Source organism: Dipteris shenzhenensis, chromosome 22, assembly GCF_047967505.1.
Source record: "Dipteris shenzhenensis isolate YYH24624 ecotype China chromosome 22, Dip_SZ_1.0, whole genome shotgun sequence".
NCBI lineage: Eukaryota > Viridiplantae > Streptophyta > Polypodiopsida > Gleicheniales > Dipteridaceae > Dipteris > Dipteris shenzhenensis.
The window spans coordinates 44898140-44920220 of NC_141617.1; the positions used below are offsets into that span (position 1 = coordinate 44898140).

Here is a 22081-nt window from a genome sequence, read left to right on the forward strand (position 1 = left end):
ACCTCATGAACTTCTTAACCGTAGAGGACAATGCATTCCTCTACTATAACCAAAACAAAGATTATCCATGTCCATAAATTTATGAGCCACTAAAATCATGATCAAAAGAACAAAGAAAATCCATGAACAAAGGAAAAGGACCAAGGGAGAAAGGAGAGAAATGCACCATGGGGTCCAATCCCTATATCAAATAGTTTGCTTTCTTATTGTTCTAAATTTCTAAGTTTGATTTCCTATTCTTCTAATAGTCTGATACTGGCTCAAAGTTGATATGAGCCTGCAAATTAGATGATCTTGAGTGCACAACCAATATGCTGACATTTGTGTTCCAACAATCTGATTTTCTATTGTTTTAATAGGTTGATACAATCTCAGCTTGTATCAACAGATAGCATGATTTCTTGTCATTCTAATAGTCTCGTTCTGGCTCAATGCTACTCTAAGCCTATAAATTAGACTGTCCTAGAACTTTTAGCTCTTTGTGTCATTTCTCTAATAAGCTCCAGATTAAAGAAGAAGAGGATATGTGAGTATCTTGCCTTGCTTGAAAGTGTTTGCACCTTTTTGCTTGACATAAATCGAGCCTTTTATTGATTTTATGTGAGTTTCATTAACCTCAAAGTCAAACTTAAGAGTTTTCCATAGAAATTTTGTGAGTCCAATTCAAACACGAAAAGTGAGCTTTGATGCAAGATTGGCTTCGCTTACATGATCTCAAATTGCAAAGGAATGCTATTTGATAGCCAAGTTGCATGCAAAATCATCAGATGACAATACCACATCACAATATTATATAGATTGTAACCAAGGATGAATTGTGAGCGCTTATGAGCATAGCCTTATTCACATATATGTTGGGCTTCACTTCGCAAAAGGCACAAACTTTGCACACGTCAAGTGAATCATAAAGCACCACCCCTGACATTTGCAAGGAAAATCAAGTTCTTATGGACCCTGTATTGTGTCTCATGTCTATCTTTGTTTCTTTTTTGAATAATTATATTACAACCTTTTTTTTTTCTGGTGTTTTGAGTCTAGTCTTTTGGCGGCATCCAATTATGATCCAATGCCTCGAAGGCTTTGGCCTAGTGGTTTGGGCATGGGGCTTTAAATGCCCATGTCACGGGTTCAAATCTTGGAGGATGTGGCGTGAGTTGACCACAGTTGGGGACCCTGTGCTCACCGGTCTAGGGTGGGTAGGACGAGGTGGGGGTTGAAAAAAAAGATGGAATGGGACGTGGAAGGGGGGGGCAAGGTGGCGTTACGTGGAAAGGGGGCAAGGTGGCGTACAGAGAGCCGTGAGATGGGGAGGGAGATCGGACGGCAAGGAAAAATAGAGAAGGAAAGACGACTTTGAAAAAAAACAGAAGTATAAAATGAGCGGAGTTGTGTTCCTGAGTCCTCTGTTTGTGTCTCTCTGGTAGACGCTGGAGTGGAGGTGCTCCGATCTGAGCATGCGAGCTAGGGTTTCTCCTTCCTCCCCTGTTTCCTCTCGCCATGGGCTTCACCTCCTTTGCAGGTCGCGTCCTCTTCTCTGCAATCTTCATCTTCGCTGCCTGGCACAAGTAAGCCCTCTCTTCCTCTCTCCCTTTCTCTTCTGCTTCGTTCATACTCTTTCAGATCCGGGTAACTTCTCGCTTATCCATTCGCTCTATGAGCTTCCTACGTGTTCTACTCCAGCAATAATTTGTCAAAAACCGTAATGCCGCGTCATGCCTCCATAATTCCCTCAAATAGGACCATAATCTGTTCTGCTCGTCCGTTTTATCGGCCTAATAATTGTTCGATGACGCGTTAAGACCGGCGCTGAGCTTCTTTGTTACATTAGCCATTTTGGGATTGTCAGGGAGTTTTGGGGCGTTGACCTCCGGAACAAATTTAAGGTGTCGTTGAGGGTCTCCCTTCCTCCTGCTGGGCTTAAAGGAAATTCAGTCGCCTACGACGTTATACTGAAGCCGGGCAATCAAAAGCTAGTGATTTTCAGAACGTGCGCTTCCATACCAATAAGTGCGCAAGCTGCAACCAGCGCTTATTTCAAATATGACGGCTCCAGAATAGTAGGAAATACCTGAATACCTTTCTGCAAGTGATGATGTTGCCAGATAAGACAGGCTTTTGCATCCATTTTGAATATCTGGCTTTTTTTGGTAGTTTGAGACTGCATAATCAACCTTTAGTTTCTCTGCATAAACGCAACATTATAATTTGCTTGTACGATTGGGCTTGCTGATTTTGCGATAAATTCCTTGTATCTTAAATAGCTTGAATGATGAAGGGTATGCTAAGGATCAAATCCAGGCAGGCATACAGATTGTCCCACCAACATAACTTCTAGTTCTATTGGCAGAACCCATTTCCATAACATTATTGGACATCCAGATAAGGGACATCCCTATGTACTTTGCTTCTCGTGCTTGCGCCGAGATGAGAACCGGAGGTAGATCTATCTTGCTAGAATGGTAATGGCCGTGCCTATATGGCCTAGAGACGGCAACCAGTGGGGAGCGGCAGTGACGGGGTGGATTGTGTCGAGTAGCGGATTGGTGTGAAGGCAAGCGGCATTGGCGGGGTGGATTGTGCTGAGTAGCGTATGGTGTCATGGTACCAATGAATCCAAAAGAACTTGTGTATGGTGTCAAGGGCGTGCCTCCCCCATAGATGGTGACCTCCTAAATGTGGTTACGCTCCAAGGCCAAACTCTCCTGTGTCCAATTGTGAACATAGCTTGGGTGGATGTGAGGCTGACAATGCGGGTGTCAATGCTTTGTCTTGCAAGGATTGAATGGCAATCTTCACTTGTTGTTTGCCCTGATAGCAATCTGAATCCGTTTGCCTTCAGGAATGGGTAGCGGTTGCAGAAGGCCTGCGGGTAACCGGCTGTCCACTTTATTTTGTTGGCAGGGCAAACATTTACCGACAAACTTAACCACATCTCGCCACAAACCATCCCAAATAAAGCTCTCCTTGACTTTTTCATATGTTTTTGTGATACCCGTATGCCCTGACATAGGGGATGAGTGCATTTCCTGTAATACCATCAACCTGTACTTGGAGTCTGGCACAAGATAAATTCTGTCCCTGCACCATAACAGTCCGTGGCGGAGCTGAAATCGAACATGTCCTTGGCTGGACGGACTCTATAACTCCACAAAAATAGGAGCTGCATCAGAATTTTGCATGTATTCCTCCTGAATCCCAAGTATCCACTCCTGATGAAGCGTGGAAATGGCAGACAGTTTGCATGACCACATCCTGGTGGACAAGGCATCAGCAACCACATCCTCTATTCCCCTTTCTATATTCAATGTCAAAATCATAGGACTGAACTGCAGCCAGCCATCTCTTCTGCTTCATGGATAAATTAGGCTGCGTTAAGAAGTACTTGAGTGTCCTGTGATCCGTTTTGACCTTAATCTTGCTACCGTACAGGTAGTGGTGCCATTTTGCAAAAGCATGCAAGATTGCCAGCATCTCTTGATCATAAACATGATAATTCATTTCTCTGGCATTAAACTTCCTGCTCTCAAAAGCAATCACACCTGGCTCTAATACCAATGTAGAGAAGGGGGTAGGGACAGATTTGGAGAAAGGGGAATAGAGGAGCAGAAGTGGGAGAGGAGAGAGAGGGGGGAAGAGGGAGTAGGAAAGAGGGAGAGAGAGTGAGTGAGCGTAGGCAGGAAGGAGGAAGGGAGAGTAGATAGGATTAGATGTCACATCAAAAAGTCCCTTACAATCCTTTTGGGTTGACTTATATAGTCCCCCACAGTTCCCACATTTCCCCTACTATTCTCCCATCTATTTCCCCCTTAAAATCCTTCTTTTTCCCACCTTCATTACACATAGTTACGCGGAAACGCCGAAATGGCGCAATTTGGGCCTGAAACGGCGTTTCCCTCGTGCCAGACTCCTCGAAATGCGAAACGGCATCGAAACGCGGTCCGAAACGGCGATCTGAAACGCCGAAACGGCATCTGAAACACCGTTTCAGACCCAAAATGCGCTGTTAGTAGAGGAGAATGATGATGATGAGGAGGAGGAGGCAGAGGTTGAGTCTCTGGATGAGGATGAGCTTATTATTTGATCATATCATCCCTGATGTAGCCTTTTTTGGGTTTCAGCTTTCTTTTTGTTACTATGACATTTGGGCTTTGAAAGCTGAATTACCATTTATAAATCATGATTCGTTTCTTAAATATCATGAATCATGAATCATTTTTCCATTTTGTAACTTGTTATAGGATTTATAAATTACCCCACCTTGCGTAATTGAAATTTGCGTTGTGTGATTGGTTGAACAATGAAACTTGAATCTTCAAAGTTCAACAATCAATATTAATGGTACTAGGTAGAGCTATAGCTTATTGTGCACTTTTTTTGAAGGTAGAGCACTCTAAATGTGTGTATGCATTACCCTAAACCCCCTTTTGTAAACCCCCTTGATGATGTGTTTCCCCGTTTCACCTCCTCTCAAAAATCCCGAAACGTTTCCGTTTCCGTTTCCCCGTTTCCCGTAAGTCTGATTTCATCTATGTTCCTGCACAGCTAGTCCCCGCATGCTACATTGAATCAGAGCAGTATGGTTCCTTCTGATGTGAATTAGGTTGGAAGGAGTCTTGGTAGAGCTTAGTTATGGGGGCTCAGTTAGTAGTGGAGGGAGCATGTCTGGGATATTATCTAGTTTTGTATTTTGTCCCTACCTCGGACTAGTGGTAGTACCATCCCCCATTTGCCTCTCCCTCCTAACCTTCATCGTGCATCGGGTCGGCTCCCGTCTTCACTCATATGCGTTAACACCTTGCGGGGCAAGGTTATGGGGGACTTTTTTGCCCCATCTGCCAGTCATTGTTGCAGCAGTTGAAGTCCTATGGAGCAGCTCTCAGGCAAACGTTCAGGGAACATGGTCATCTCCTTGAGTAGAATAGGCTCTTGTTTAACCAGTCCAAGCAGGAAAAGAATACAAAAGAGGATGCAACAACATTGGACCATTTTGGGCTTCTGTTGGAACAAAATGCTTGAGGTGGCCGAGCATTGATCTAGACGTGCCGACTTGGCAGCATACGAGATTCGGCGTAGGTGAGACCGAGAGCAAATGCTTTTACAGCACCTACAGTTTCTCATCGCTTACTCATAGCTCCTCTCTACATCCGCAGTACCCATCAGCAAGACGCCCTTTATTTGCTCGGGAGTCTTCCATCTCTGAGCATAGTTCAGTGGACTATTTTGTAGGAGCTCAGACAAGGGTTTCCATTGGGTCTACCGATCCAGGGGACCATTCAGTTTCCATAGTAGCTATGTGCAGTGCCTTAGGGTCTTCCACCCATGCGGGTAGTGCAGCCATTTCCTCAACATGCTCTCAAGGGTCTTCCATCCTTGGGGCCAGCTCAGCTCATTCTGCACGCCCAGATGATGAGACTCTTGGGTCTACCACCCATGGGGATCATCCAGCTTCAGCAGCTTCTTCTCTTGAAGTTTCCTCCCGAGAGGATCTGTTAGTTTGTGCAGTTACGTCGGATGGGTGTACCCATCCAATAGCTTTATCATGTCCAGTTAGTTCCTTTGGGCCTTCACCCCAGGAACTTAGCCTGCTGGATCAACTTTAGCAGGGGAGCAAATGGTTTTCACAGCTATGAGTGATGCGTCTTCCATCGTAGACCCATAGCAGGTGCCATAGATGAGCCTCTTGGGTCCACTGCCTGAGGGAGTTGTCTATTCCCCACAATTATTTCTCTCAGGGCTTCCATCCAAGATGCAACTGATGGGTCTTCACCCATGAGGTCTCTTCATCAGCTCCGGTCAGCTTCCACCCTTGAAGTGTAGGATCGTTTGAAAACAGAAAGTGTAGGTTGCAAAAGAGTCGATGGATTAGCTGTCACGTCAAACTAGGATAGTAGAAAAGAAAGAGTACAAAGTACTTATACCTAGACCTAGGACCAAGTGTCCTAGGTGTCACATAGGACTAAGTGTCCTATGTGGCCTAAAAGGCACTAACACTACAAGTGCCTATATTTATGCCTACAAGGCACATACCATGGCCTATAGGGCATCACTAGAACCACCAGGAGATGGCCTACAAACCCCCCTCCATGGGACGGGCTGAAGTTCTTTGGAAACGTCTCAGAATACCTGGTATTTTCTGGTCATGGTGGCACATGTTCATCCAAAAGGATATAGTCACCTATGAATGTACAAGGGATGTCAGATCATGTAACTAAGGGAACCAAGTGTAAAGCCTGTCGAAAGACTTTGAACTTGGGATGAGGAAGTGCCTTTGTAAACATATCTGCTATGTTGTCCTCTGTGGGAAGATAGGACAACTCTCTGTCTCTTGTTGACAACCGCTCCCGAACATAATGATAATGAACTTCAATATGCTTGGTACGCGCATGAAACACTGGGTTACGCGCAATGGCCAAAGCACTTTGGCTGTCAGTGTAGACAATAGTGGAGGATGTCTGGCGAATACCAAGATCTGTAAGTAACTGTCGAAGCCAAACACACTCTACTGTAGCAGTGAAAGCTTCCCTGTACTCAGCCTCATAGCTAGATGTGGCAACTATTGGTTGCTTCTTGCTGAGCCAAGAGAGACATGAATTGCCAAGCAAAAAACAATTGCAAGTATGTGACACTCTAGTGTTGGAACATCCTACCCAGTCACTATCCGTGTAAGCATGCATGGTAAGTGAACCCTGATCATCATAGAAGAGGGCTAAATCCTGAGTGCCTCTGAGATATCTGAAGACTCTCTTCACTGCTTGCCAATGCTGTGAATTGGGCATGTGCATGAATCTGCTGAGCTGAGATAGTGCATATTGTAAGTCAGGTCTGGTGTGACATAAATAAATAAGGCATCCAACAGTCTGCTGATAAAGAGTGATATCACATGGTGGGCTCCCATCATGAGCTGAGAATTTGAAGCCAGGGTCTACTGGAGTAGAGATTGGCTTGCAACCCTCAAACTGAAAACGATCAAGGAGCTGTCCAATATACTTGGACTGAGACATCATGATACCCCCCTCAACATGAGCAAACTGAATGCCCAAATAATAATGGAGCTGTCCCATGTTTGACATGTCAAAAATCTGCTGCAAATTAGCCTTGAAAGCTGCAATTTGCTGAGTATCTGGGCCCGTGATGAGCATATCATCCACGTATAAAATCAGCACTAAAAAATCAGATCCACTCCCACGGACATAAAGAGTGGGTTCTGCGGGACTATTCTGAAAACCAAGGGATAGTAAGTGTGCATGAATTTTGGCATACCATGCCCTGGGTGCTTGCTTCAAACCATAAAGGGCTTTTCTAAGCCGGCAAACCTTATTTTCAGAATTAACAACCTCAAAGCTAGGAGGTTGTGTGACATATACTTCTTCCTGCAGATCCCCATGAAGAAAAGCAGTCTTGATGTCAAGTTGGTGTAGTTGCCAATGATGATGGGCTGCAATGGCAATGACACATCTAATGGTAGTAATCCTGGATGTGGGAGCAAATGTCTCCTCAAAGTCAATGCCTTGTTGTTGGGCATACCCTTTTGCAACAAGACGGGCTTTGTATTGATCTATGCCACCATCAGATTTCCTTTTTAATTTGTAGACCCACGGGGTTCCAATGGCATGCTTGCCGGGAGGGAGATCTACTAATTCCCATGTGTCATTTTTAGCAATGGAATGTAACTCAGCTCTCATTGCATAGCTTCCCTAGCCTCAGGGGCTTTATCATCACCCCAATGGTTCCTAGAGTAGCACCATCATTTCTATGTCGGTGGATCATCCGTAGTGGGGAGAATGCATGCCAACAATTGGTAGCCAGTTTCATGCCGTTGGACTTCCAAAGTGTAGTGCCTCCACATTAGCAGCCGAATTAGTCCTCACCAGCTCACGAGGATAGCATGCAATTCATATTTCTAGAAACCTATTAGAGTGCCGTACCACCCCAGGATCAAGAGTGTGTAGTAGTAGCGTCAATCCGGCGTCCAATCTTCACGATAGTACCGTTTCTTAGGAGTTTGTATTGAGTTGCCGTGTTAGTATAGGAGAGCATTCTTTCCTCAACCTCTTGGAGCGGTGCTAGTTCAGTACCGGTGCTAGACTTTTACTCCCCAATTCTTTGGGGAGGAGCTGTTGGTGGTGATCAAGATCACGCTCGCTTGGCAGATTCACTCAGTCCCTCAACAACTATTATCATCCAACATTTAAGTAGGAGGGAATGTCACATGCACTCCTACACTAGGGACCATTGTGACAGATAGTCTGACACATTTGTCATGTGCTGTGACCCTATTGTTAGCCCTAGTCTAGGGACAGAAACTGAGTACGAAGACTTTGTATAAATGGGTGCTCAAGTATGTGTGGATGTGTGGATGTGTATGTGTGAAAGCATATTTTTATACTATGGTCTACACCCACTGTTGGGCGCTGATGACGTCAGTGGGGATGCCATAGTAGCTAGTCCCTGCTATGTGTGATGGAGTTTATGGTTTTCAATCTTATGAGTGACTATCGTGAGATTGAAACTGCACTATGTTGTGTTTTTAGAGGATGAGTTTGGGAATGTTCCTAGATTCATCTAGGTATATGCTTTTGTCGTATTAGCAGGCATGCAAATTTCACCTTGTGAAATTTTTGTCCAATGCTGGTATTGCAATAATTCTTTCTATCTTAAATGGTGCGTTGCCCTATCAACTAGATTTAGATGCTCATTTGGGAGAGACTAAAATAAAATCGTTTAGACTTCACAAGCAATTGTAGCTTGAATGAAGAGTTTTTGGACTACTTTTCGATTAGCCTTCTCCTTTAGTGCTAGCCTTCGTCATGGCTGAGTCTGCCCTTCCCCTCGGGAGTGCCGACATAAACTCATTACGAAGACTTTGTATAAATGGTTGCTCAAGTATGTGTGGGTGTGTGGATGTGTATGTGTGAGAGCATATTTTTATACTATGGTCTACACCCACTGTTGGACGCTGATGACGTGAGTGGGGATGTCATAGTGCTATGCGTGATGGAGTTTATGGTTTTCAATCTTACGAGTGACTATTGTGAGATTGAAATTGCATTATGTTGTGTTTTTAGAGGATGAGTTTGGGAATGGTCCTAGATTTATCTAGGTATATGCTTTTGCCGTATTAGCGGACATGCAAATTTCACCTTGTGAAGTTTTCGTTCAAGTTTTGGCCTGTTGGTATTGCGATAATTCTTTCTATTTAAATGGTGCGTTGCCGTATCAGCTAGATTTAGATGCTCGTTTGGGAGAGACTAAAATGAAATCGTTTAGATTTCACAAGCAGTTGTAGCTTGAATGAAGAGGTTTTGGACTACCTGGTGATTAGCCTTCTCCTTTAGTGCTAGCCTTCGTCATGGCTGAGTCTGCCTTTCACCTTCGGAGTGCTGACAGAAACTCATTACGAAGACTTTGTATAAATGAATGCTCAAGTGTGTGTGGGTGTGTAGATGTGTATGTGAGAGAGCATATTTTTATACTATGGTCTACACCCATTGTTGGGCGTTGATGATGTCAGTGGGGATGTCATAGTAGCTAGTCCCTGCTATGTGTGATGGAGTTTATGGTTTTCAATCTTACGAGTGACTATCGTGAGATTGAAATTGCACTATGTTGTGTTTTTAGAGGATGAGTTTGGGAATGGTCCTGGATTCATCTAGGTATATGCTTTTGCCGTATTAGCAAACATGCAAATTTCACCTTGTGAAGTTTTCGTCCAAGTTGCAGCCTGCTGGTATTGCGATAATTCTTTCTATTTTAAATGGTGCGTTGCCCTATCAGCTAGATTTATATGCTCGTTTGGGAGAGACTAAAATGAAATCGTTTAGACTCCACAAGTAGTTGTAGCTTGAATGAAGAGTTTTTGGACTACTTGTTGATTATCCTTCTCCTTTAGTGCTAGCCTTCGTCATGGTTGAGTCTGCCTTTCACCTCTGGGGTGCCGACAGAAACTCAGTACGAAGACTTTGTATAAATGGATGCTCAAGTATGTGTGGGTGTGTAGATGTGTATGTGAGAGCATATTTTTATACTATGGTCTACACCCATTGTTGGGCGCTGATGATGTCAGTGGGGATGTCTTAGTAGCTAGTCCTTGCTATGCGTGATGGAGTTTATGGTTCTCAATCTTATGAGTGACTATCGTGAGATTGAAATTGCACTATGTTGTGTTTTTAGAGGTTGAGTTTGGGAATGTTTCTGGATTCATCTAGGTATATAGGCACGAGCTACAGGCATCCATTCTCAGTTCTCAAAGTGACAAGCCACGGCGGAGTAGTTGGGGTCGCAAGGCAAAGCATTGTGAGGCATCCACCTAGCAACAAGTTCAGAATGTCAAAAAATGGAGAAAGGATCTTGCTAAGCCTAGTCTAAACCAAGGTAGATAGACGAGATCACGAAGGATCAAAGTACAGAAGGAAATCCATGAGGGAGAGGCTCAAGGTGGGCATACTCACTCCAATGTCTATTCCAAGTTCTTCTTCAATCATACAATGATAGGCCTCTTATATAGAGAGCCTCAAGGTCACCTTTACACATCATTAGCTTATGTGGCATCCTTATCCTTATCTCTCCCCCTCATGTCTTATCTTCCAAGCTCTTCTCACATAATCTTAGATTTATCCTTAATACCACTCTCTTGCACTCTTCTACCTTCTCTAGCATCACATATTTCAACACTCCCCTTGATGCTAGGCCGGTCATAACCGAATACCTATGTCATCAGAGGGGTAGTGCTAAATTACAATGACAATTTCTGCTCTATCAGGCTCATTAGCATGTGGTACACTAGGATGTGGTGAGTTGTAATCTTCCTAAACAAACCTTAGCAACTAAGGAAACATAGAGATGAACGTCGAGGACGTAGTCGTCAATTTTGCTGTCATTATTGTGTCGTGGTTGCCCGCGTCGTAGCCTTTGCTTCTCTTCTTCACGTTGGCTTCAATTTTTTTCTCTTTAAGGTACAGGTCGTGTAGGGTTCCGGTTGTTGCCATTTTTGTTTTTTTTTGGGCAACTCATCGTTGCTTCTTGGGCTGCCATCTCTTTTGGGATGTCTTCTCATGTCTCATTTCTTTTCTTGCAAAGGTTCTTTCCTTCTCATCATGAACAGCCTCCCATTTGCTGATGCCGCATCTCCAGCCACCATGTCGGCCGTGTTATGGCTGAGCTCTCTTCGTTTGTGCACATGCACTCCACAAACAGGCCGTCGTATTCCTTTGTTGCTACTCCTTTTCGTGCTTTTCCATCTTGATGTTGTCGATCTTTTTCTCTAGTGTAGAGAAGGGGGTAGGGACAGATTTGGAGAAGGGGGAATAGAGGAGCAGAAGGGAGAGAGAAGTAGAAGTAGAAGTAGAATTTATTAGCGTCCTCGGGGGGCCAAAAATGACCCATGGGACCTGTCTCGATACAATGTAAAAAGAGTCTCCTCAAGGAGAGGGGTCAGGAGTCTATGAGTTCCTGACGATAGGTAAAAAGACGAGTGGTAAAAAGACTGATATGTGCATATCGGGGGCACTGTAGAGCTACATGTGCCTCCGTCTCAACTGTCTGCATGTCACAAAGGGTACAGACTCTAGCATGTCTAGGCTGGTGTATCCAAGCTTCCTGCTCAATGGCAAATCTATGAGATCTGGTACGGAACCTGGTGATGTTTCTGTGATATAGAAGAGGGATAGGTGTGCTAATATAAGACTGAGCATGAGTCTCTATGGACATGTATGTAGACCAACATGTGGGATTTATGTTGTCTTGGTAATATTCCAGCTTTACCCTCTTTTCACTTGTCAACCAGTGATTCCGCAAAGTGCTCAGTAAAGATAGTTGAAACTCTTGCATGTTGACCTTTTTAGGCGGCATGATCAAATATGCTTCCACTTTCCATCTGCTGAACCATTTTCTTATGTCGGCTGCCCATTTTGTGCAGATGACCTTACTTTTGTAGTTCTTTTGAAGCTTTGTGCTGGCATTCCATGCTTTATGAGGCAGCCTATCAGGTTGCATTTGCTGCACCTCTATTAGGTATTGCATAACTCTGATCAATGCATGAAATTCAATCGGTCCCCTTCCCGTTTCCAACAGAAGTATTGAGTATGGAGTAGTGGGTTTGACATCAAGGTGTCTCCTTAGGAAAGCTTTTTGCATTTTCTCAATATCATTCCATGTAGAGGCTGAAATGCTGCCTCCCCATACTTCCACTCCATATAATACTGTCTGCACTACATATGCATCAAACAATATATTTTGAATTTTCCAGTTCCTAGTGTCGGTGTGCTTGCAATCATTCTCAAGCTGGTAGTACTTCCCCCAACCAGTGTCCATCCTTCTATGTATACATTGCTACCATCTATGATCTGCCGGGATATCAACCCCTAAGTATTTGAAGGTGCTGACATACTCAATGATCTGTCCATCAAAGGTGATCTTAGGGGGATGTTCTGGCTGATTGGTACAGACTGCCATCATCTTTGTTTTTCCGACATTTACTTGCAGCCCGCTTTCCCTACAAAAAGTCTTAAGCACTTGTAAAAGTTTGTGCATAGATTCCGGATCGTATGCAAAAAGAACAACATCATCTGCGTATAACAACAATAGCACTGTCCAAAGCCCCAATTGCGGTCCTTGAAACCCTTTCTCTATTGCAAATTCATTGATGAGTTCCTCCAGTTGGTCAATGCATATTCCGAACAAGGTAGGCGATAGAGGGCAGCCTTGCTTCACTCCCATATTGACCTCAAATACATCAGACATACCTTGTGTTTGTTTGAGTCAGCATAATACGTTTTCATAGATGCGAGAGATGCCTACCCTTAAGGCCAAAGGGACTCCTATTTCTTGCATTCTCTTCCATAATCCTCCTCTTGGAACTGTGTCAAATGCTTTCTTGAAATCCACAAAACAACAAAATAGAGTGTGTCCTCTCAGTCTGCATTCATCCATGAGGACCCTTAAGGTAATAAGGTGGTCGGCTGTCCTGTGCTCCTTGCGAAAGCCTGCCTGTCCGGTGGCTCTTTTCTGTGCCTCTTCTGCCCATGAAATGAGAGGAAATGAGAGAGAGGGGGAGAGGGAGAGGAAGGGTAGGAGAGAGGAAATGAGGTAGGGAGGGAGAGATAAAGAGGGAGTAGGGAAGAGAGAGAGAGAGAGAGTGAGTGAGCATAGGCAGGAAGGAGGAAGGGAGACTAGATAGGATTAGATGTCACATTTAAAAAGTCCATAATAGGGGGTGGATGGAGACTTATATAGTTCCTCCACATTTCCCCTCTAAAGGGCCTCTAACTTGGCCTCTTTTTCCCCTTCATTACATCTAGCTTCACAAGCAGCTCCAATAATCTTATTTATGAGCAAGTTGCCGGTTCTTTTTTGTTGCATATGAGAGCTCCTTGAGGCACTCTCCTTGTACTAGCATGTGCTTCCTTGGTCTGCCGTCCATTGACGTCTTGGCTGCAACATCTCCTTGACGCAGTTCTTTCTTTACCTGCTCCTTTCTCTCCTTGAGCGGACTGCTTCTGATGGAGTTTATAGTTTTCAACCTTGTGAGTGACTATCGTGAGATTGAAACTGCACTATGTTGTGTTTTTAGAGGATGAGTTTGGGAATGTTCCTGGATTCATCTAGGTATATGCTTCTTTACAAGTACCTTCCTTGAGCATCCTAAAACTGTAGCAACCATACCATGATAGCAGAATCTCAGCAACTCCTCTTTTGCTTTCAGCAGTCTGCGCAGCAACAGCTCCTCTCTTTCCATAGCAGGAGTTGATGTCTTTGCACAGCAATCTTTTCTTTGTAGCAGCAAATCTTCGATTGTAGCATGCCTCTTGCACGGGCTACTTCATTGTTCAACATAAGGGGATAACCTGACATTCATGATTCCCCTAAGATAATCATGAGTGTGCTAATATTTTTTCTTCTACACAGCAAGCATGATAAAATGAACAAACACTCTAAAAAGAACAACCTAGGCTTAGCTCAACCTATGCTCAGATACCATGTCAAAAAAATGAGAAAGGATCTTGCTAAGCCTAGTCTAAACCAAGATAGGTAGACGAGATCACGGAGGATCAGAGTACACAAGGAAATCCATAAGGGAGATGCTCAAGATGGGCACACTCAATCCAATGTCTATTCCAAGTTCTTTTTCAACCATACAATGATAGGCCTCTTATATAGAGAGCCTCAAGGCCACCTTTACACATCATTAGCTTAGGTTGCATCCTTATCCTTATCTCTCTACCTCATGTCTTATCTTCCAGACTCTTCTCACCTTTCATTCAATCATAGATTTCTCCTAAATACCACTCTCTTGCACTCTTCTACCTTCTCTAGAATCACATATTTCAACACAGAAGAGGGGATTTGTCACATGCACCAGGGTCAAACTCAGGTGGCGGTGACAGCTGGCTGCCTGGTCAGCAAATCACAGCAGATTTGGCAAGATTTGGGCAGCAAAATGCACAGAAAGTGGGTTGGGGGAGGTGCCTTTTATAGGCAGCCTCAACCCCCTCCTAGTCGGTCCCTAGGACTGGGCAAACAGCCTGACCAGCCCAGCCAACCATCCGACTGGCTGGTTGGCCAGTTCAGGCTTGGTGGGTCGGCCAAAATGGGCTTTTCCAGCTATATAAAGGGGGGCCTGGCCCCTCGTTTGGGGATCCAGCTCCCAGCCTCCAGCAGCCCTTTCAGCTATCCTTCTGTCCTATCTCTGCAGCATAGCTCTATTTCCCACATGTTTTAGATAGGGGAGTGGCCTCAGTGCAGTTTTGTATGCCGATTTGGCAATCATGTACAACAGTATGAATAAAGCATTGTACTATAGTAAGGTAGATCTTTGGTGTCTCCCATGCTTGAGTTCTCTTTCTACATTTCATCTATGTTTCCGCACAGCTAGTCCCCTTATGCTACACTTTGATATCAGATGTGAATTGAAGTTGCAAGAATGAAACTTGAAATAACAAAGGGCTGTCAACACGACAAATCCCTAAAACTCTTAGGTGAACCCTAGTGTGAGTTAAAACTCAATCCCCTAACCCTGCTGACTTACTTAATAGATTGGCCAACGCCTTTAATATTACAATATTTCCAACAGTTAGCGCATCTATGTCTTTGAAGTATAAGAGGCGAGGAGATAACTGTGGCCTTGGGACTGTAGAAATTTCTTCTATCTTATAGTGATGGTAAGAATGAAAGTAATTGTGGTACAGGTAGTGAGGTCGTGATGGTAACAAAGGGCTTATTAGATGAGAAGATGTCGTATCAATCTGGGCAGATTGTATGTAACTTGACAAGTCTCTACAATTGGGTGGATTTCCTCAGTCAATTGAGTTTTTTGATGCAACCCTTAGTTTGTATGTATGTGAGTATGTGCTTTTGTTCGTGTGTATGTGTGCTTGCATGCAGGCAGGCTGTCTGTGAATTTTATTGTTTTGTTGGCATTCAGGACTGAAACGTGATACCCTTGATATAGCAGATTTCATGTGTCTGTTGCTAGTGTACATAGGTTCATCATCTGTATGTATATAGTATGGTGTATCCTCTCTCTTAAGCTAAAGTACCGAGTTGACTGGGAATCTCTTTATTTTACAGTTCGTCATATTCTGCTTTCTCCCCTCTTGTTTTGTTGCAATTTTAAATGCCGTCTTTTAGAACAACTGCGGTTTCTGTTTTTCAATCTCCTCTACCTTCTGTTTTGATGCTGTGGCCTCACTAGGATCACTGATTTTGGTAATGATGGAGGGAGCGCGGTCAAGGCAATGGAGCCAAAGATAGCTGTACTAAAGAATCATATAGCTACAGCGTTTGGAATTACTCTGCCCGAAGTTCAGGTAATGTACAAGCCTGTGGAGTTGAACAGTTTTCTGATGCGAACCTTCATGGTTTGTGGTCTACTGATGGTGGATCTTGTTGATAAAGCTGTATATTGTCCATAAATGGCTGACATTTGTCAATGGAAGCTCTGCACAGCTTCAGTCCAGAGTGCTTCAAACTGCATGTCTGTTAGACCGTTAGCTGGAATGCATGCAAGTTGCAGATCCATGTTTGTTTGGGCAGCTCAAACCTCAAGTAGACATTTGCCAACTAGGAAGTACAGACGGCCACCATTGACTCTTAGTTTAGGTTCAATATTTTTCTGATTGATCATGCCATATTGAATATCTGCACATGCCCTCATTCACATGTGCAAGGGCCAAGGAATATCTTTTCTTTGAGATGGCGGTACAGTGTGAACAACTTTTTATGTTATATGTGTGTGTGTGTGTGTGTGTGTGTGTGTGTTTGTGTGTGCAGTTTTTCAGTTGGTGTTATTGGGCACTGTGGTCCTTATATCATGCATGTTACTCTCGGATCTATGGACATTCCACCGTGGATATTTATTATTTCTTCCATTCCTCCCTGCATCGCTCTCTTCTGGACGTGCATTACATGGGAGATCTTCCTGTGGCCCAGCTAGAAGTGTTCTTTCAAATTTTTTGTACTAGCTGTTCTTCACTGGAGCTGCTATCGTGTGTTTTCTGTTCAGCTTCTTCTACCTATGAGTAGTAGCTGTCTCACTTTGGGACAGCTATGAATGAGAGGTTCTTTTATGGATGCTTTGGAGTTATATGGATTAGTGGCTATGTTACATATTAATTTTCAAAAGTCTAAGCTTTTTCCTCTTGACTGCCAAAGACTTGCATGAGCTATTGTGGCCAGGTATGGCACTTGGGATTTCCTATTGGCTGATACAATGCATACAAGACAAGCTGGATTACTGAAGCTCTCTACTTGGCCATTGTATGTGCTTTTGTGCATTGTGCAACCAATCATCATGGCATACTTACAGCTCCACTTGTGTTTTTAGCATGGGACAATAATATATTGGATGCTTTCATGTCACAAGCTATGGGATACCTTTGTAAAACATGTGGAAAACTTGTCACAAGCATTCGTTTTTCAAGCACTTCTGGCTATTTGGGATATTTCACGCCTCTCGCTGACAATGCCTTTTGTTTTCTTGGGTTAGGTTTATTGCATATTGGGCCTTCTTGCATGATAGGAATAATTGTATGCCCTCCCATGTCTCCTTAGGTACATATGCATTTTTAAGGCATTTTTGCATATATCCCTATATGATGCCTATCATATAGGTGAGATTTCTCTGCATCTTTTAGTTTTCCCACTGCTTTTAGCTGCCACCCCATAGGTGGTAGTGGTTGTACATTCAATTAATTTAAACCAACGGTTTCACTAAAAAATTTGTGTGTAATATATCTATATATGTGCTCGCGTGCACGCGCACGCGCACACACACACATTTGTGTGCGCATGTAAATAAACACACATTTTTGTTTGGGGGGTGTGAAATCCATGTATGTTTAATGTTTATATTACAAAAAGCAGTCCTCAAAAATGATATCAAAAGATCTCATTGCAAGACAAGTAAATAGAGTAATTGATCAGAAAACTTCATTGTAAAACAAGTAGGCAGCGTAATCTATCTGATGAACAGGCATGCAATCATAAAAGGATTGCCTGAGTGACATCCGGAAATAGTAGAATATGGAAGGAGAAGGCTGTCAAAAGACTCAGTGGTTCCTGTCATTCCACAGACTCTAGAGTGCTCAATATCAAACCCAAGTCAAAGATAGATTAAACACCGCTCTCCGTGGGCGAATGCCGAAGATCCAAAAAAGCTTGCCAAAGAAAGCAGTGGGAAAGAGGGCTTGGGATGCGCTGCTTAAGAAATAGCAGGAAGTTACGGGTGACAAGGCAATTTCAAAAAAATGGAGCAAGGATTCCCTGGGAGCCAAACATATGTGACATAGAGCAGGAGTAATATGCCTATGTGCCAAGAGTTGGCCAAAAGGAATAATAATACCTAGCATCACTCGCCATGGAAAAACTTGTCGACGGAGAGGAAGTTGCAGGACTTAAGTTGCTGCGATCTTTTACGCCACCATTTGGCATTACGATTTAAAGACCCAAGCTGATTCGCATGATGCAACATCCAAGGAGGAGGCATAAAGCCTTGTATAAACTAGCCACTGCGATATCAGCTAGATGTAAGAGGCGGGTAGCAAAACCTTGCCGATGTAAGGTCCAATCAAGAAGGTGATACATAAGCTCCAACCTAGGTATTGGTCAAAAGCAATGAAGCGTCTGAGAAAGATAGTGCCAAACGAGTCGATAATGCATCCCCAATCCATACTGTCTGGCCACCAAAGGAAAAGGCAATATAGTACCGTCATCACAAAGTACATCATCACCTAGAGTAATTCCTTTCAATGAAATAAAATATGAGCTCCTGGGTTCTTCCAAAGCAAGGGGTCGATCAAATGCCTTTGACAAGTGCAGGCTCTCGACGCAAGGAATTCCCATCTAGAGAGTCACGACCATGCCATTTGAGATGAGAAAGAATCTCCTTCTTGGCCAATAACATTTTGGAAACAAAAGGACAGTCTTTAACTGTGCCATTAGTATAGCCCAAATGAAGTCCCATGGAGTGAGTTGCCAGACGTTTGGAAATGTTTTTTATTTCCAAATGTCTGGCAACTTTTTTTTAAAAAAAACGCGTTTCATTGTAACCATGACCCAAAAGAAGCAGTAGCCAATTGCGAAAGTAGATGACACATCATGGAAGTCCAAGGCTGATCACCCTGGAAATTGCAGCATCATCTTTCCTTTATGAGCCAAAATATGGATGTGGATATTTAATATGTTTAAGCCACCTTGCATCATTCGGGAACAAAGATGCTCCACAGAGAGTAATCTAATACTCTTACGGCCATGCTTGGAGCACTAGAAAGTCTCCATAAGAGTTGACATGAAAGAAGAAATGTCTTTTTTTTCAAACATCATCAAAGGCAAGAAAAACTAAATCTAGACCACCAAAATTGATACTACAATTCGGAGTCAAACATGAAGAGGCCAAGTGGCTAACTTCCAACATTCTAGTTTCTTCGTGAGCTTTGCAAATACCCAATCTATTTTTTGACGGCGAGTGATGGTCCATTCCAAAGGATAGCCAAGATGATAGACAAGCTGGGTTGGGCAAGATAATTTCCCCTAGCCATAGAGAGCTATGCCAATCCTTAGCATGTAAAGGTAGAAGCTTAGACTTTTGATAGTTTACGTGCAAGCTAGCAGCTATTCCATACAAGGATAAAGCACTCATGAGTTGTGAAAGATCAGTTTTTGTGTTCATTGGTATTAGCTTAAGCTTGTGCAATCATGGGCTTTCTTCATTGTATCTCGAGACCATGCAAGACATCAGTGGCCACAAGATCAATACAGCAAAGCATCGGATGAGTAGCTATTGCATAAAGCAAAGCGCTAAGAGGGCATCCCTGTCTCACCGAATGAAATATCGACAGATAAAATGCACGCTGCTTTACTATCAATGTATAAATAACATGTTGCATTCGATGCCCAAATAGTAAGGATTGCATGGTCTAGGAGATGAAATCCGACTGTCACAGTGTCAAAAGCTTTGCGATGTCCACTTGCAGCAAGAGTACATCCTGTTGAGTATGCTTTGCATATTCTATCCCAACATAGGGATTTGCAATATTATTAGTGATGTGTCTGCGAGGGATAAAGCCATATTGGGTAAGATGTAGATCATCATACATGAAACCTTTTATTCTATCAACCACCAATAACTGGCCTGAGTGTAATAGGCCTCCAATCAGCAAATGATTACATGCTGCAATAACTTCCGTCTTGCAAAATAGAACTTCTTGCGAAGAGAATTCCAGATTTCCAAATTTTCACGCAAAATGATTGACACACGCTTGACCAAGATGTGCTTCTGAGGAAGTCCAGATGTCAAAACCCCGACATATATTTAGAGCCTGCCTTTTATAGTGTAAATTTTTGAAGAACTCTTTAGAAGAGCAACCTTTATCCAAAAGAGCCTTCTGGCTAGCCTTGGTTTCCCATTTGAGAATTTCCTATGGTTAGTCCTCTGCAATAAATGCTTAGCACGACATAGGCAGTCAGGTCAGGCGTGTCTGTCGAGCTATCTCTCATTGTGGGGGAGGATGTGGTCTCCTCGACTCTTGTATCCGTGGGGCTATGTCAAGAGTGATGTCTTGTCTCTGGCGGTCTCCCTTAAGAAGAGCTGAGATGGATTGGACCTCGATTGTGCGTGTCATCGTCCCCCCTCCCCCGTGGAGAGAGAGAGAGAGAGAGAGAGAGAGAGAGAGGGAGGGAGGGACGGAGGGAGGGAGGGGGATTAACGTCCGGGAGGCCTCGTGGGCCTAGTGGACAAAAAACACAGAAAAGCGAACTGAGAGAGAGAGAGGTGGAGGTATTAACATCCGCGGGAGGCCTCGTAGGCCTATGGGACAAAGAGCACAGAAAAGCGAACTCATACAAGCCTCAATGGGCTGATGCAAAGGGCGCGCTAGGGCCCTTGCCGAGTACTAATCTATGCTAGCAAAATCATAATCACAATCATAATCATAATCAATCTATCCAAATACAAACTGAGACAAGTCCGTCTCGAAGCTAGGACTCAGAAACCGAAGGCCAGTATAGTGATGGCTCTTTGATGAGCTGTGAAGATATCCCGTATTTGCGTTTGTTGGGCTGTCTCACGCTGTGGTGGTGGGGGACGCGGTCTCCTTGATCTCTGAACTCTCTAGGCTATGTTCAAAGTGACCCCTCGTCTCTATCGGTCATCTTTGAGGAGTGCTGTGATAGGTCGGACCTAAATAGAATGTACTTTGGGTACTCTGTCTCGCGTGAAGTCTCTGTGTCCTTCTCACGATGGTATTGTGTCGGTTGCTAATCAAGGCTGCTCTCATGTCGGCTAGCTTCTCCTCCTCAACTCCACTGTGTCATGGGGCTAACTCAAATGTATAGAAGTCAGTGATGCATCGCTGTGCCCTGTCAACCTCTATGTCCTGCGGTCTCGCTATCCCCTGTTGCTCTCTGATTTGTCGCAGTAGTGTCTCCCTGTGTCATGAAAATGGATCAGTCGTGATAGAGGACCAAAGCCACTCCCCTCTAGGTAGAGACAGTGATATTAGGCTGGGCAAACGCAAGGAAAATGCTCCTCTGTCTCGATTGCCCCCAGCGTACATAGCATGCAGACTCGCTGCTCTTTGGGTATACCTGCAGCTCTCGCTGAACTCAATCCTCAGTTGATGGGATGAAACCTGCATTTGACCATTTGGCAACCCTCAGTGCATGGGAGACTTCTCCGTCCTCAAGATATTGGGGTCTGGCGATGAATCCCTCCTCTGATACTCTCAAGAAGTAGTCGCGGTATCCTCAACCCTCTACAAACTGATTGACCTTTAAAAAGTTTTTGTTTACCTCTTTTTTCTTCTCTTTCATTTTCTCTTTTATTTTCTTTGTAGATTTTTGATCTTTAGAACAACAATAAATTCTAAATTTGTATGATTGGACTTATTCTAGTCTTACAAAGGTATATAGACCTTTATTACTAAGATTTCTATAAACTCACTAAGGGAAAATAGATCAAGAATGATATATTTCTTAAAAACCTCCGTAGCTTCATGAATGCACTTTTATTACTTCTATTACTTGTTATAGATGCATTGTAACTATTACAAAATAACTTTCAACTACAAATACACAAGCTTGATTCAGCTTTGTCGGACCACGCTTCCAATAGAATCAATTAGAAAGAATAGAAAGTAGATGCTAAAAAAACTTCAGCAATTGCTATTGGAAAAATACTTACCAAATAGAGAGACTCCATTTTCTCAACAAAACAACTTGTTCCACTTTGACTCCTCCTCCTTTAGAATCTTCTCACATTCCAATCTCTCTGGTGAGTCCTTTTTACAAGTCTCACATGATTGCAGAAGCCGATGTGCTCTCTTCACAAAGTGCTCGCTCAAAGTTCTCGTTGACCACCCTCAAACTGGTGCTACATGCCTCTAGTCTTGGTAGGAGCTCTTGCTTGCCTCCCCAAGCCCGAGATGTATGAAGCTGGAGGAGGTCTAATTGTATGAAACGGTTGATCTCATCTCGTGGATTCGACTCAGGAGGTGCGTCCATGCTGTTTAGAAAAGGGGGAAGCCTATCCATCTGGATACCGTGCTTGGAAAGCCATGCAGATATGTGCATACCTTGTGTCAGTCCCGCT

General features: G+C 43.5%; 1 protein-coding gene across 1 annotated transcript in view; it reads left to right on the top strand.

Moving 5' to 3' along the window:
• Window positions 1-1389: 1389 nt before the first annotated feature.
• Window positions 1390-22081, top strand: part of LOC147888158 (uncharacterized) — a 40839-nt gene continuing 20147 nt past the window's right edge. The window contains exons 1-2 of the mRNA XM_087393601.1: window positions 1390-1565; window positions 15689-15803. Of these exons, the coding sequence (XP_087249727.1) occupies window positions 1498-1565; window positions 15689-15803 (183 nt within the window). The 5' untranslated portion in view covers window positions 1390-1497. The remainder of the gene's footprint in view (window positions 1566-15688; window positions 15804-22081) is intronic.